The 17,906-nt window shown below is 39.4% G+C and overlaps 1 protein-coding gene across 7 annotated transcripts in view; it reads left to right on the top strand.

Moving 5' to 3' along the window:
• Positions 1-17,557, top strand: part of agtpbp1 (ATP/GTP binding carboxypeptidase 1) — a 71,146-nt gene extending 53,589 nt beyond the window's left edge. For 2 of the 7 annotated variants that reach the window (XM_061928978.2, XM_061928975.2), the window contains 3 exons: positions 3,607-3,783; positions 4,553-4,704; positions 16,429-17,557. In XM_061928978.2, the coding sequence (XP_061784962.1) occupies positions 3,607-3,783; positions 4,553-4,704; positions 16,429-16,651 (552 nt within the window). In that variant the 3' untranslated portion in view covers positions 16,652-17,557. Of the gene's footprint in view, positions 1-3,606; positions 3,784-4,552; positions 4,921-16,428 lie in introns of all 7 variants that reach the window. The other 5 variants (XM_061928976.2, XM_061928981.2, XM_061928980.1 and 2 more) reach the window with 4 other exon arrangements.
• The last annotated feature ends 349 nt before the right edge of the window (positions 17,558-17,906 follow it).

Below are 17,906 nucleotides of genomic sequence, written 5' to 3'. Positions count from 1 at the left end.
TGACGTTTGACTCCGTTTCACCAATCAAACAGAGCCTGGCGGTCACATGATTAACAAGCTTAAGCTTACATGAACTCAACGTCAAATTTGAGGAAGCACATCGCGGTAAGTAACGTTAGTAGATATTTTGGCTGTCACCGTAGGCTGATGTTAGCTTCCCTGCTCTGAATCACTGTCAAATGTACATCGTGTGGGGACATTTATTAACGCACTGCAGCCTCATAGACAGACAGAGACACACACACTCACACGCACAGTCGCACACACACTCACGCATGCATAGAAACACCAATCAGAAGTGCACAGTGTGTTCCCAGGTGCACCGTGCAGCCCACACTTATCAGTTTATGGTTTGCGTAAAGCAGGGGCGTCAAACTCAAATACAGAGTGGGCCAAAATTTAAAACTGAACAAAGCCGCGGGCCAAGGTTGAACAAATTAACCTTTTAATAGGGACCCAAACAAGTTTTGCATTGAATATTGAACAAGCAAGGCTTATATAACTTTATAGTGACATGCAAAATCGAGTTTCAAATAATAATAATAATTACCGTATTTTCCGCACTATAAGGCGCACCTAAAAACCACAATTTTTCTCAAAAGCTGACAGTGCGCCTAATAACCCGGTGCGCTTTATTACGATTCATTTTCATAAAGTTTCGGTCTCGCAACTTCGGTAAACAGCCGCCATCTTTTTTCCCGGTAGAACAGGAAGCGCTTCTTCTTCTACGCAAGCAACCGCCAATGAAAGCACTCGCCCCCATAGAACAGGAAGCGCTTCACCCGCCCCCATAGAACAGGAAGCGCTTCACCCGCCCCCGGAAGAAGAAGAAAAAACGCGCGGATATCACCGTACGTTTCATTTCCTGTTTACATCTGTAAAGACCACAAAATGGCTCCTACAAAACGATCCGGTTCATAAAAAGACGCAATCTCTCCATCCGCACACGGATTACTACCGTATTTCACAGCAACTGAACCGCACTGTGGAACGGGAGCACGTACGGTGAATATTCGCTCCACAGGGAATGAGAAGTCATCCTTCACTGTGGTTCTAGCTTGCCATGCTAACTTCCACCCATCCAAAAGAGACCTTTCCAGCCGGCGTCATCATAAAAGCTAACTCGAAGGGATGGATGGATGAAGAAAAGATGAGCGAGTGGTTAAGGGAAGTTTACGCGAAGAGGCCGGGTGGCTTTTTTCACACAGCTCCGAAGGCGAACACACCTTCACTAAGACGGGCAGATAGCGCCGGTCGACATACGCCAACATCTGCCAGTGGATCGTAAATGCCTGGGCAGATAGTTTCGGTCACAACTGTGGTCCGACCTTTCCGGAAGGCAGGATTCACAGAACTGCTGGACAACAGTGACACTGACTCCGGTGACTTCGACGAGACGGAACCGGCCATTTTGGATCCCGTATTCGCCCAACTTTTCAATTCGGACACCGAAGACGAAGAATTCGAAGGATTTACGAATGAAGAATAACTTCAGAAGGTGAGCGCTATGTTTATTTTGTGTGTTGTGACATTAACGTTCGAGCAACATTATGTTGCTATTGTTCTACACCATTTTGAATTTTACTATGTTTGTGATTGCACATTTGCGTACATTTTGGGACAGAGTTGTTAGAACGCTGGTTTTCAATATATTATTAAAGTTTGACTGAACTATCTGACTGTTTTTTTGACATTCACTTTAGCGCAGCGTTTTTTTGACATTCACTTTAGCGCAGCGTAGGCGCGGCTTTTAGTCCGGGGCGGCTTATTGGTGGACAAAATTATGAAATATGTAATTCATAGAAGGTGCGGCTAATAATCCGGTGCGCCTTATAGTGCGGAAAATACGGTATAAAAAAATATCAATGGCATATCAAATACATTTTAAATAAAAATTGAATGCCTATTTTCTATTTGCAGCCTTCTGAGGTAAATATCAACATTAACTTTTTCCACAGGCTAATAAATTTGAAAATAAAATAACAATGAATAAACCAACCATTTAGGACTTTAAACTGCTCAGTTTGCAACACACTGATCTAATCTGATGTGCCCAAGCCAGATACCTGCCATCTTTTCTTGGATGCTAGTTCATTAATGTCGGGGCTCAGGCTTTGAGCTGAGGCAACCTTCATTATCGAACGAAGTTGTTCATCAGTCATTATATCTCGTAGTCCGCCCGGACCACAGTCTTGAGGGCGTGCCTTATAGGCACTGCCTTTAACATTGGCTACGAGCTGTCGTCACGTCTGCTTTTCATCCATTCTAACAACGTGCCGGCCCGATCACACAATATATGCAGGCGTCTGTATGCACAAACATGTGAATGCAAGGCATACTTAATCAACAGCGATACAGGTTACACTGAGGGTGCCCGTATAAACAACTTTTACACTGTTAGAAATATACGCCACACTGTGTGAACCCACACCAAACAAGAATGACAAACACATTTTGGGAGAACATCCGCACCGTAACACAACATAAACACAACAGAACAAATACCCAGAACCCTTTGCAGCACTAACTCTTCCGGGACGCTACAAAATACACCCCCCCCCCACACACACACACACACACACACACCTTGTAGCGTCTCGGAAGAGTTAGTGCTGCAAAGAGTTCTGGGTATTTGTTCTGTTGTGTTTATGTTGTGTTACGGTGCGGATGTTCTCCCGAAATGTGTTTGTCATTCTTGTTTGGTGTGGGTTCACAGTGTGGCGTATATTTCTAACAGTGTAAAAGTTGTTTATACGGGCGCCCTCAGTGTAACCTGTATCGCTGTTGATTAAGTATGCCTTTCATTCACTTGTGTTTGCGTGTGCAGAACCCGCACTTGTTATGTGACTGGGCCAGCACTAGTTGGACTGGATGAAAAGCGGATGTGACTATTATTGGGAGGGGCAGTGAAATTGGGAGTCTTCCAGGAGGGTTGGTAAGTATGAGAATTAGCAGTGAATGAGGCGTTACCGCGGCACCGTCGCTGTATATAATCGGGCGGGCCAGCTCCAGTGTTAATTTGATATCCCCTCAAGGGCCAAGTGAAATAACACGGCGGGCCAAATTTGACCCGCGGGCCAGAGTTTGACATCCATGGCGTAAAGGCTAACTTGTTATTTTCCTTTGTAATCTCTGCCTACTGAGCCTGTTATGTTATTGTGGCTCAATTTGCCTTAATTTTTTTATGTTAATGTATTATTATTTAATATATATTATTGTTTTAGTTGCTTAATTCCTGGCTCTGAATTTGCTCATTGCTATTTTTATGTTTTTGTGCATTATTTGTTGCCGTCATCATTAAACGAACAGGTTACTCATCAGTTACTCAGTACTTGAGTAGTTTTTTCACAATATACTTTTTACTTTTACTCAAGTAAATATTTGAATGACTACTCCTTACTTTTACTTGAGTAATAGATTTCTAAAGTAACAGTACTCTTACTTGAGTACAATTTCTGGCTACTCTACCCACCTCTGATGCTAACAACTGATCAACCAGTTATTACAAGTCTTAAAAGTTCACTTCATGGTGCATTGCGTTATGCACCAGACGCAATAAAACTACAGAATAAACTGAAATATATGAATACCTGTGTTGTTTTTCAGGCCCTTCCAAAGATCCTCTCCCAGATCGCTCCGGCCTTCAGCATGGGCAGCTGCAGCTTTGTGGTGGAGCGCTCCAAAGAGTCGACGGCACGCGTGGTTGTGTGGAGGGAGATCGGCGTGCAGCGCAGCTACACCATGGAGAGCACCGTCTGTGGCTGTGACCAAGGCAAATATAAGGTAACGTAATATAAGGCATCAAAGCAGGCACATTTTTTTCTTGAAGTACACCATTAAGAGATGCTTACGCATAGTCACAGTGGTTGGGGTAAGTAATGTACTTGTCCACCAGAGGGTGCTGCAGTCCTTATTTCCCCCCGCCAGTATTTTCATGTAGTTTTCTCAACGTTTTTTCCATGGTGGAAAAAAAATCTACTTATTCTCTTGTATGAATGGCAACAGGTGCATACACAGGTAACTTTCTGCCACCTAGTGGAAAAAAAATGTCAATGTGCTTCTTGTCATGGCATAGCAAGGAGAACATAGATACATGTTTGTACTAAATAATCATTTTTGGACAGTGAAATTAGATGAATTCCCACATCACACCTGACAAACTCTACACAATGATTGGTAGTGTTTGAATGCAAACAGAGGGGGGTCTTGTGAGGCAGTTTTCACATTCAAAAGCTCTCTCCCTCCCGTTGTTTGGTGCATGAAAGCGTTTGTCCAGATGTGCAGGAACACGAGACCCTGGCCAAGTTTTGGCCTTCCTGCAGGGAAGGGACAAAAAGCTCTCTTTGTGAGGGCGTGTGACCAGTTTCCTCTCCTCGGTGTCGTAAAGGGTTCATACACCGTTACACTTGCTGAACAGGAGATATATGACCATGTCTTATTGTTGATCCTCTTCAGGACATTTGTAAATAATTAGACCGCGAAATACAAGGTGCACTCGTGCACGTCCATCTTTTCATGGGTGTTTTTTTTTGGATGTGTCGTCGTCATCCAGGGCTTTCAGATTGGCACCAGGGAGCTGGAGGAGATGGGAGCCCAGTTCTGCGTGGCCCTGCTGAGGCTGAAGAGAATGACTGGTGTCCACAACCACCAACACCTGCTGGACCTGGAGAGCGACCTCATCGGCACGCAGCCCAAAGTGGTCAGGTTAGAAATCGCAAACTTCCTGGTTCGTGAAATAAAAGGACGGTGTCATTCATCGCCATATCTGCACCACGCTAAAGGGTCCTCCTCTACCCAGGTGACACCCCTCTACTGAGTTTTCTAGTGATAACCAAGCCTTATAACTAACTTATTTCCTATAACCCTGGCCTGGAGGTGTTTGTCTACTCAGCTGCAGAGAGTACCAGGGGTTAAATTGAGGTAGGCATTTGTTATTTGCACTCCAAAGTAGTAAGCGCCCCTTTACGTGCTGTTTATTGCCATACAGTCATGTCCAAAAATATTGGCACCCCTGCACTTTTGTCATATAATGCACCACTTCTCCCAGAAAATTGTTGAAATTACAAATGTTTTTGTATTCACATGTTTACCGTATTTTTCGGACTATAAGTCGCAGTTTTTTTCATAGTTTGGCCGGGGGTGTGACTTATGTGTGAAATTAACACATTACCATAAAATATCAAATAATATTATTTAGCTCATTCACGTAAGAGACTAGACGTATAAGATTTCATGGGATTTAGCGATTCGGAGTGACAGATTGTTTGGTAAACATATAGCATGTTCTATATGTTATAGTTATTTGAATGACTCTTACCTTAATATGTTACGTTAACATACCAGGCACGTTCTCAGTTGGTTATTTACAGTGTTGGGTTAGTTACTGAAAAACAGTAACTAGTTACAGTTACTAGTTACTTTATTTCAAAAGTAACTCAGTTACTAACTCAGTTACTTACACCAAAAAGTAATGCGTTACTGTGAAAAGTAACTATTTAGTTACTTCTTCTACTTTTTTTTTTTTTAAAGCTCCCATTAATGCCCTTTTAGCCTTCATTTTAGTACTGTTATTGCACTGGAGAATAATACAATCTGTTGATCAACTTGACATACATTTGCATCACTGAACTCTGCTAAGCAATGTGCTCTACATACAACACACAAAGACAAAGATATGTTTCAAAGGGCCAATTTATTTCAGGCCAGAACAAATTGACAAAACTATTTTAAATAGCTGCAACATAACATGCATAAGTAACAAACAGCATAATAACACTAACACTAACACTAACACTAACCACGTTAAACCCAGATTCCGAACTAATAAAGGTCTTAACTCATTCTCTTTCTATGCCACTTCAATATGGAATGCACTCCCAACAGGTGTAAAAGAAAGGGCATCTCTATCCTCCTTCAAAACCGCACTAAAAGAACATCTCCAGGCAACTACAACCCTAAACCAACACCCTCCCTTCCACATAAAACCTCTTCGGATTGTAAATAATCAAATGTAGACACTTTTTCTTATACTTTCTGATCTCTCTCTCTGTGTCCACTACTTGCTGTACATATCCTACCAAGTCAGTCCTACACTGTTTCAATGTCCATTTCTCTGATGATGCAATTGATGACTGAAGTGTTGATACCAACCAAACCTAACCCCCCCCCACCTCCATATCCCACACCACGGATTGTAAATAATGTAAATAATTCAATGTATATACCCTGATGATTATCTTGTGTGATGACTGTATTATGATGTTAGTATATATTTGATAGTATATATCTGTATCTGGACCCCGACTTAAACAAGTTAAAAAACTTATTTGGGTGTTACCATTTAGTGGTCAATTGTACGGAATATGTACTGTACTGTGCAATCTACTAATAAAAGTTTCAATCAATCAATCAACAACATAGCTGTAAAGCTGGCTTCACCTAAGGAAGGCACACGTGACATACACAGAGCCTAACCAGGCAGATTTGAATTGTTGTTTTGGGCAGTAGACGGGATCTTTGATCCAAGACACAACTTACATTTAACTAAAATGTTCTTTTCTTTGTGCTCGACAAAAGAAAAGAAGTGAGAATATCTCATACTTGCCAACCCTCCCGAATTTCACTGCCTCTCCCTGGGACAACCATTCTCCAAATTTCTGCCGATTTCCAGCCGGACTTAAGGCACGCCCCCTCCCGGTCTGTGCGGATCTGAGTGGGGACAGCCTGTCGTCACGTCCGCTTGGCCAACCAAAAAGTAACCACAGAACACTATACCGTATAGGCGTATAGTGTTCTGTGGTTACTTTTTTGTTGGCCAACGGTTGTATTGCGCACCCCCCTCCCCTCACCTCCCCTCCCCCCCCCCTCCCCTTCCCACACTCAGACACACAGTCACACGCACACACAGAGAGCGCAGAGGAAGAATCAGAAGCACGTCTCTGCTTCGCTGGAATAAAACACGATCAGATCCTCAGTTTCTAGCCGATACTACATAAAAAGTAACGTAAAATAACGCAGTAACGCATCATGTAGTAACGGTAACTGAGTTATTGAATATAAAAAAATAACGCGTTAGATTACTAGTTACCGCCGAAACTAACGGCGTTACAGTAACGCGTTACTTAGTAACGCGTTAGTCCCAACACTGGTTATTTATGCATCATATAACGTACACTTATTCAGCCTTGTTCACTATTTTTTTTATTTATTTTAAATTGCCTTTCAAATGTCTATTCTTGGCGTTGGCTTTTATCAAATACATTTCTCCAAAAAATGCGACTTATACTCCAGTGCGACTTATATATGTTTTTTTCCTTCTTTATTTTGCATTTTCGGCCGGTGCGACTTATACTCCGAAGGGACTTATACTCCAAAAATACGGTATTTCATTTTTTTGCTTTGGAACAACACAAAAAAAAAAGCCAAATCTGATATTATTTTACACAAAAATGGACTGGGCAAAATTATTGGCACCTTTTCAAAATTGTAAGAAATAGTTGTATTCCAAGCATGTGATGCTACCAAATATTAAGTTGAGGGTGCCAATAATTTTTACCAGTCCATTTTTGGAGTTCTGTGTCCAATAAAATCAGAATAGGCTTTTTTTTTCTTCTTTTTTTTTGGGAGGGGGTTGTGTTGTTTCAATGCAAACTAAAGAAATAAACATGTGAATACAAAAGCATTTGTAATTTCAACAATTTTCCGAGAGAATTGATGCATTATCTGACAGAAATGCAGGGGTGCCAATATTTTTGGCCATGACTGTATATGATATATATTAAGGTTTGCACTTGCTGCACGACCGTATGACTATGCTGATGTGGAATTTGTTGGTCGTTTTTTTTTTTTTTTTTTTTACTAATTAAAAGTCCTTTTTCGAAATACTTACCTGGAGGTGTTTAGATAATCAGGTAGCAAGATTCAACTCCAAAGTAGTAAACAACCCTTTTACTGTACTGTGATGTCTCTATGAAGGTTTGCACTTGCTTCACGGCCATAAGACTATGCACAGTGTAATTTGTTAAAAATTTCTTTGTAACTAATTTGGGAAAAGCTTCCTTTGTTCAGACACCAACGAGCAAGATATAGCTCTCCAAACTAGACGGCACGGCCATAACCTCATGCGGATGAGCAACGTGTACGTCATATGTTTTGATAACTACCGGTAATTAAAATGGAAACACCGGCCAGATGGCAGTTTATTTACTCAACAGCAGAGAATATCAGGTGTTTGTTGGAGCAGAGGCCTTTCTTTGGTTGCATGCAAGCTAGGAAGATAGCTCTCCAAAGTAATAAGCAATAAGTATGCAATGGTATGCGATAAAGTGACGTAACGTTCGGTGCTCTTCTTTGCATGGTTCAATACACCTGTGGAAAAGTCCTCCCCACAATGTAATGTCCAATCACAGTTGAAATTACAGCCCGAAAAACAAATGATGAAGAATTATGTACAGCACTTGCAAAGAAGTTGAAAGACAACATTTTTAAAGAAGTATCATTTAAAATGCACCTGGTGAGAGACCACATTCCCACCGCTGCAGCTCATGTTGTGTCGCATGGGGAAATTCAGCCCACTACGCTGGCTGCCAGGTTTGTGACTGAGCCAGACTGTGAGCATAAACTGACCTAAGTTAATCAAAAGAAGAAAAAAGAATTTCACATTCAATATTTTTGAATTAGACATTTTATGTTTGCAATGATTCAACTCTTCAGAAATGTGTGGATAAAAACCTTTTGTTCCTTAAACTGCACTTAAACATATTTCCGTATGTAAAAAAAAATATAAATAAATAAAAATGAGCAATTTGGGTCACTGTTTGCTTTCAAAAGGCTTTGAGGATTTTTGTTTTTTCTCACTTATAAATGTTGTTAAAATGTCGGTTACTCGTGTTAAACAATACCAAAGCATTTTGGCGTGAGCTTGCATACAAGTTTGGATGCCTCTATTCGCTGGGTTTTGCAGACTACGTTGTGACATCACAGCGACATGGACGCACATATTTGGACGTTAAATTAAACCTCTCAGCGAGAAGAGAAGGAGAAGCTCCTCCCCTTTTAGACCAGGGGTGTCCAACCTATAGCCTGCGGGCCTAGTGCAACTCACCGACGTCTTTAATTTGGCCCACGAGACCTCATGAGTTTATTGATAAGGAATCTTATCCATAGGGTGATTGCATTCATTGCTGCTATTATGTCGCCCATCTAGTGGACAACGTGAGTAATTCAGGTTAATGACCTTTAATTATGCTCTGAGTGGAAGCATGCGCAGCATTTACCTATATGAACCAATGCAAACAATAATAGGTCCCTTTAAGGAGTTAATGTGTGTCCTGCAGACAAAGCATTAGTGAGAAGTAGAGATGTCCGATAATATCGGACTGCCGATGTTATCGGCCGATAAACGCTTTAAAATGTAATATCGGAAATTATCGGTATCGGTTTCAAAATTATCGGTATCGGTTTCAAAAAGTAAAATGTATGACTTTTTATAACGCCGCTGTGTACACGGACGTAGAGAGAAGTACAGAGCGCCATTAAACCTTAAAGAAACTGCCTTGCGTGCCGGCCCAGTCACATAATGTCTACGGCTTTTCACAATGCAAGGCCTACTTGGTCAACAGCCATACAGGTCACACTGAGGGTGGCTGTATAAACAACTTTAACACTGTTACAAATATGCGCCACACTGTGAACCCACACCAAACAAGAATGACAAACACATTTCGGGAGAACATCCGCACCGTAACACAACATAAACACAACAGAACAAATACCCAGAACCCCTTGGAGCACTAACTCTTCCGGGATGCTACAATATACACCCTCCGCTACCCCCTACCCCCCCACCTCAAACCCCCCCAACCCCGCCCACCTCAACCTCCTCATGCTCTCTCAGGGAGAGCATGTCCCAAATTCCAAGCTGCTGTTTTGAGGCATGTTAAAACAAAAAAATGCACTTTGTGACTTCAATAATAAATATGACATTGCCATGTTGGCATTTTTTTTCCATAACTTGTGTTTATTTATTTTGGAAAACCTTGTTACATTGTTTAATGCATCCAGCGGGGCATCACAACAAAATTAGGTATAATAATGTGTTAATTCCACGACTGTATGTATCGGTTGATATCGGAATCGGTTATTAAGAGTTGGACAATATCGGAATATCGGATATCGGCAAAAAAGCCATTATCGGACATCTCTAGTGAGAAGCACTGATGTATATGAGTAGTCAAGGAATAGGAAGCAATTTACCATTTAGAAGTGTTAAGTAAATTAAAATTTGAAAAAGAAAAATGTCTTAAAGCAGGGGTATCAAAGTCAAGGCCCTCGGGCCAGATCCGGCCTCCCAATGAATGATCTATGGGCCCCGGGATGATATGTGGGTAGTATTAGATCCGGCCCGCAGGCCACAGTCGCCTGCTGCTGTTTTGCACGCACCAACACTCCATCAGTTTTGGTGCTCGGAATTTTCAAAAAGGCATCCCAGGGACCCCATCAAGTCATAAAAATGGGGTCCCACAGTAAATTTTTGGGGTCCCATTTTTTTGTAAGCGTTTTGAAAACAAATGATAAATGTATGCATTATCCTGTTATATCCCACATTCTATGTTGTGTTTTGGAAAAAGGTTGTCATAAACGTTACCAAATTCATAAAAAAAAATAAAAATACAAAAGAAAACACATTTTTATGCAAATGTAAATGTATTCAGTTATAAACATTCATTCACTTTCTTTTTTCCTTCATGGATCTAAACTTTATTTTTTCGATATTTTTATTGTAATATTTTCAGAATGTGTTTGTTCTCCCCTCATCTCCCAGGGGGTGATCAAGGGTGATGGGTCAAATGCAGAGAATAATTTCGCCACACCTAGAGTGTGTGTGACAATCATTGGGTACTTTAACTTTCTATTTTTGGCCAAAGTAAGACAAAGAAAACAATCTGAAGTTGTCTTTATTTTTAATTTTAATGCCATAATTTTAAAATGAGTTTCACACCCCTAGTTTGTAGTATTCAGTACAACAGTGATTCCTTCTGGGAGGAAAAAAAAAGTGTTCTTTACATCCAAAAAATGTACCAAAACAGAACCGAAACTGCTACCTAAAAACCGGGGTACAAACCGTACCGTTACTCCCCTCATAAGCAGCCCTCTATATAGGCATGTCGACTTGCTGCTTGGGCCGTAAAACCATGCTGATGACTTGATGGACGCGTTTATTTGTTGGCTAGTTTAAGCTAATATTTAAAGCACACATGTCCATCACAGTGTGTTTGCACTTGCTGCATGGACTATGCCGTTCTTTTTTTAATGAAGTGATTTATTTTAAATTTTGGGATGATTTCATCCGAAGAATATATAATCATTTTGTTTTTTTACGGCACAACCTCTGGCTTTGTTGTGTGTGACACAGTAGGAGGAAAAAGCTAACTGCTGAGGATTTGTTTGTAGCTTTGCACCTGGTGACTAATTATTGAGGCACATCGAGCGCAGGTTGGCCGATGCTTGCACCGTCCTCACCGGCAACAACAAATGACAAAATGTAACAACAAGCTTGTTGTTTATTTATTCATTTGGATGCGCTCTGTTAAGACAGTGGGTTGCTTTTATTCTCCAAACCACTTAACGCTCCCAGTTCTCGTATTGATAGGTGCTCATTCATCATTGATGTCTTTGATCATTAAGGGACTTGAAATGTTCTGGCTGGTACTCCTTCGAGATTGGATGCTCTCAGGCAGGCCGTCTTATGCTAGCACTTAGCATTTAATAGGTCATCATTGCAATGATATTGTTGCCATTGGGAGTGTCTGCCAGTATGTAAAAGGCTAGATAGGCTTGTGTGTGTGTGTGTGTGTGTGTGTGTGTGTGTGTGTGTGTGTGTGTGTGTGTGTGTGTGTGTGTGTGTGTGTGTGTGTGTGTGTGTGTGTGTGTGTGTGTGTGTGTGTGTGTGTGTGTGTGTGTGTGTGTGTGTGTGTGTGTGTGTGTGTGTTCTTGTATTTCTACCCTTCTTGAGACATCAACAAGGAAAAGTACCTTCCATATGAGGAGGTGTGAACAAGTTAGGACATAAATCATGGTCCCAATACGGAAAAGCATTGCATCTAATAGAGAATGTCTCATTTGCACCCCCTAATGGTGAAATCTATCAAAATTAGGGTGGTCCCAAAAAGGAGGGATTTTTCAAATTGACTGTGTGTCGGTTTTAAAAGTGCTCCCCCTCTGGTCAACATATGAAATAACAAGTGTGTGTGAAAAAATTTGAGGTGCTCACCCTCTGGCCAACATATGTAATAACAAGTGTGTGTAAGAAATTGAAATGTGCCCCCTTTGGCCAAAATTAATAAAATAAATAAATGTGTATATAAAGACATATGGTAATAACTTGAAGTAAATAATGAAGATTTAAAAAAACAATTACTAATAAAAAATTCAACAACAAAAGTCTTTTTGCAGTCTTTTTCTCACAATGTGTCGGCTTTTTTCTTATAAAATTGGGAAGAATTTCCCATATTCTTTCTGTTTCTGTAATATTGCAATATTTTCTTGTGAAGTTATTACTTTATGTAAAATTTTTAATGCAAAATGGTGACATTTGTCACATAAAAATTCCGACTTTTATCACAATATTGCCAATATTTCTGTCGTTCTTGTAAAATAGTGACATTTTTTTAGTAAAATGTTGACTTTTGTCATAATTTTGCCAAGTAAAATCCCGACTATTATTATAATATTGCCAAAATGTTAGTTTTCTTATAAAATTGTGACTTTTGTCGAGTGAAATTACGACTCTTTTCATAAAATTGCCAAAATCTTAAGCTTTTCTTGTAAAATTGCGACTGTTATTGAGCACAATTCCAACTGTTATCATAATGTTGCACAAATGTTCAGTTTTTCTTGTAAAATTTTGACTTGCGTTGAGTAAAATTACGACTTGTATTGTAATACTAGAGGTAGGCATTTTTCGGAGGTCTCAAAAAGGTAACAAATACAAGAGTGTGTGTGTGTGTGGATGTAAATGATGATGCGCATAAGTTCCACACTAAATGGGTGTTCAGAAAGTGGTAGAAGGAGATATCGAAACCCAAAGAAAAGGCATTTCCTGTTAACGCACACAACTGTCATTATCTGTTTGTGCGCGTCATCATCGTTAAACACACACACACACACACACACACACTGACACACCATTTCTGGGTCCCACTTGTGCTGGCCACACTGGAGAGCGATGCCCCCTTGATCGACTGTCTCCCCGGGATCACGTTTCAGACCATTAACACCATTAGAAAGCCACTAAAGCCACTAAAACCTCAAAAGAAGCCCAAGCATTTAAACCATTAGGATCCACAGGGAAAGACGGACCCAGCACGCTGTCGCCAATTTTAGCCTTCTTTTGTGAGGAAGTAACACGCAGACAATGTAACAACGTGTGCAGTGATAATAATAATAATAATAATGGATTTTATTTGTAAAAAGCACTTTACATTGAGTAAACAACCTCAAAGTGCTACAGTGTATACAAAAATAAAATAAATTAAATTAAATTAAATAAATAAATAAAAAGATAATGATGGTAATGATATTGAACTGCATTTATTATTGCTATAAAAACATTTTAGGAGTAGAAAAGTACTCTGATAGTGCAGACCTCTGCCAGGCTCTATGTTCAAATAGTAACGAATCATGAAGAACCGGATCACCCCTAAAATCTAATCACTTCTTTCTTATCCCATTTCTGACAATTCCTGAAAGTTTCATCAATATCCATGTGTAGCTTTTTGAGATATGTTGCCAACTAATAACAGTCAGCCCCAAATTAGTTTCCCAAATTTGTTTCGTCTGTCGCTTCCAAAATGGCTGCAAGAGTTCACTCTTTGCGTTGCTGTCAGCACTTGGGAGCGTTTTTGCTCTCGCAAAATTAAATAAACGGAGTGAACCCTCTTTGTTTTTGTGGGTGGAGGTGGGGCCGCTGCTCAGTGGTCTCGTGGTCCGCCCTGAGATCGGTAGGTCTTGAGTTCAAACCCCGGCCGAGTCATACCAAGGACTAAAAAAATGGGACCCATTACCTCCCTGCTTGGCACTCAGCATCAAGGGTTGGAATTGGGGGTTAAATCACCAAAATGATTCCCGAGCGCAGCCACCGCTGCTGCTCACTGCTCCCCTAACCTCCCAGGGGGTGGATGAAGGGGATGGGTCAAATGAAGGGGTGATTTCACCACACCTAGTGTGTGTGTGTGACTATCAGTGGTACTTTAACTTTAACCTTAAACGTAAGGTAACATAGTAGAAATATTCCAGATCATTCCCCAAACTCGAATAACTTGTTTCTTATCCCATTTCTGACATTGCCTGAAAGTTTTTATAAAAATGTGCTTATAACTTTTTGAGCTATGTTGCTAACTAACCAGCTAACTTGAAGGTGTATACAGTAGCTATCAATGCTCTTCTAAGCATTTTTCTATTAAAAGACTTGGTGTTTAATTACTTCCTAAAATGTATAAAAAAAATTCTGCCATTGCAAATAATTAGAGTAATTATTATAAATAATAATGCTCAGTTTTTAATTGACATATTATTTATAATATGATTATTATTGCAGGTTTGTTAACTATATTGAATAATTAAATAGAAGCGATAGCCATGTGTACATGGACAACATTTATTTAATTTGATCATCATTTAGATTAGAATGTAACTGTGTACATGGACCCTGAAAAAAAAAAAGATCTGATTATGACGTGCATTTTCATGCATCACACCTTAAATTGGACCTTTACTTTGACACGCGCAGAACCTAACTTAAACAGAAAGGTGTGTTATTATTTGTGCTATGGCGCCATCTTTTGGACAGGTAGAAGTAGCAGTAGATTTCCACTGTAAACAAACATGGTTTTGTGTATTTCTGCTTGTCCTACACTATCACTGCATTTATAATTGGTTCCTTTTGTTCACTACTTTTGTTTTACCTCTCTTTTTAACATGAAGCTGTTCTGTACGGGTTGAGGCGCATCTTCATGTTTCAACATTGTGTGTATGGGTTTAAGGCCAGCAGTTAGCACTTGAAGTAGCTATAATGTCGTGAATAAAACAGCTCGTTAAGATGACAACTGGATTCTTTCTTTTATTGTTACATGAAAGCATGACGCTCCATACCATACTTTTGTTTTTGCTGGTCTCGTTTTAAAGCAACAAACTCAACAGTATATAACGCTACTTCTGTACATGTTGAATGGGGGGGAGACAGCAGCAAGACAATCACTTAATTCCCAGACTATTAAATTTAGTCCCCACTCCACCACTAAAGTATATCTGACGTCAAAGACATGCACAGTAAGGATCATTTCAACCCGAATTTCGGAAGATGTGTTTTCAATCCGAATGACTTTAGGCATTTAAAGCAAATTGAAATTTTGACCCGAACATGTGTGATCGGTTTAGAATATTCCGATTGCCGTGATTATGTGAACAATTTTATTCTGATTAGGCTTTTAATCCGATTAAATGTGTCCATGTGCACATAGCAACGTAGTGACAATATAAACAAAGCATGCATGTACAGTTTTGCTTCAATCCTGATTTTCAAGCTTTGTCCCAATGCAGTTAACAACAAGAATACAAACAAAAATACAATGCAGGCTATAGTTGCCTAATAATTTTCATGATTTGAAAAAAAAAAAAAATTGTATGATATAACAATGGTAAGCCAAAATCAGTTGTTTAAGTTAATAATTTTATACAATTTTGCTGTCATTTTGTATTTTAAATCACAATATTCTATTATTTACCTCTTATCTAGCTTAATAACTAAAAACATTTTTTTTAAATTTGTTAATTAATTTTCAGACACATAAAATATGAATAAAATAAAATCTAAATAATAAATAAATAAAAGTAAAAAGAAACCACAGACAATTCACAAAAAAATCCCAGACAGCTCTGTTCTTGAATGGCCTTAAAGAGATAAAACAACCGACAAGCAGACAAAATGCTCATCAACCACCCACATTGTGTTTCAATCAGGGTTCATTTGGAGATCAGTTTCTCCAACACATCTCAGAAAGGCACCCCCAAAACATTTTTTAAACCGATATTAGAGGCTACCTCTGCAAACCACAATTATAAATAGTTAATTAGATAGCAATAATCCTGAAAAATGGCAAATATTTAGAGGACAAAAAGCCTGTGTGTGGGTGCATGTGACAAAGGTGCTCTTAAAAAGTATATTTCAGAAGATTTTAGTGAAATCTCAGCTGTTAAATATAACACAATATGGAAATAAACTACTTATTAAACCTAATAAATGTTATTTGGATTTGTAATATTGGAGTTCCGTTATATGTTAAAATGTCCAAGTCTTTGGTCACATGACTAAAACATCAGCGTGAACGCCACTCTCTGATCCCTGAACACTTTTTTTTATTGGCCGCACAGCAGCTGTTCCACAACCTACGTGATGGACGAGGATGAGCCGTCCTTCCTGGAGGCCGTGGACTACAGCGCCGAGAGCAACGACGAGGACGGCGAAGCCGACAGCGAGGCCGGCGCCAGCAGCAGAGACGTGTCGGGGACTCCCGACTCGTGTGCGGCGGTGCGACTGTCGGACTCGGAGAGCAGTAAGGAAGCCTGGAAAACTGGGCGTGTCGCCAACCAGTGACTTTTATTTGATTTGATTTATTGTGTTTTTTTTAATTTATCCATGCTAAGTCCCACGCACCCCTCAGCCCCTCCAGAACCTGCCCCCTCAACATTTACTCACTCTGTGACGCTTCCTTTTGGGCCAAAATCTCGCCAGGGTGCACCCGTCCAAAAAAAAAAGTCACACTTATTTACAAAGTCAGTACAAACACAACAGGCTTTAGGACTCCTGCTGTTGTTTGCCTTTGCATTTTTTTTTTTTGCATTTTCTTCCTCATATTATTACTTTTTTTGCTCCAATATAGTAAGTAACGTGGTGGACATAAGAGCAAGGGAAACAACCTACGTACAAAAAACGGCGCCCATTAAAGGGGAACTTAAAAAAAAAAAAAAAAGTATATCATTCACAATCCTTATATAACACAAGCACACATTTATTGTTCTTTTTTTATGCATTCTAAATCGTAAATAAATGCTAGCAATAGGTCGATGCTCTGAAAAAAATTCCCAAAAACTCCCCAAGTTTTTGTATACACGCTTAAAGTGTATATAAAAAATGTAATAACATTCATATTAACATGTAATATTTACGTATTTTGCTTTTCGGCCTGCCGATATTATCGGCCGATAAATGCTTTAAAATGTGATATCGGAAATTATCGGTATCGTTTATTTTTTTTATTTTTATTTTTATTTATTTATTTATTTATCCCTGCTTCCGCCATCCTAGTCACTGCCGTTGTGTCCTTGGGCAAGACACTTTACCCACCTGCTCCCAGTGCCACCCACACTGGTTTAAATGTAACTTAGATATTGGGTTTTCACTATGTAAAGCGCTTTGAGTCACTAGAGAAAAGCGCTATATAAATATAATTCACTTCACTTCACTTATTTTTTTTTTTTAAGTAAATCAACATAAAAAACACAAGATACACTTACAATTAGTGCACCAACCCAAAAAACCTCCCTCCCCCATTTACACTCATTCACACAAAAGGGTTGTTTCTTTCTGTTATTAATATTCTGGTTCCCACATTATATATTAGAGATGTCCGATAATGGCTTTTTTGCCGATATTCCGATATTGTCCAACTCTTAATTACCGATACCGATATCAACCGATACTTATATATACAGTCGTGGAATTAACACATTATTATGCCTAATTTGGACAACCAGGTATGGTGAAGATAAGGTCCTTTTTAAAAAAAATTATTAAATAAAATAAGATAAATAAATTAAAAACATTTTCTTTAATAAAAAAGAAAATAAAA

Source organism: Nerophis lumbriciformis, linkage group LG33 (assembly GCF_033978685.3).
Source record: "Nerophis lumbriciformis linkage group LG33, RoL_Nlum_v2.1, whole genome shotgun sequence".
Classification (NCBI taxonomy): Eukaryota; Metazoa; Chordata; class Actinopteri; order Syngnathiformes; family Syngnathidae; genus Nerophis; species Nerophis lumbriciformis.
Note: the sequence above shows the minus strand (reverse complement) of the source record. Positions and strands in the feature narration are given on the sequence as shown.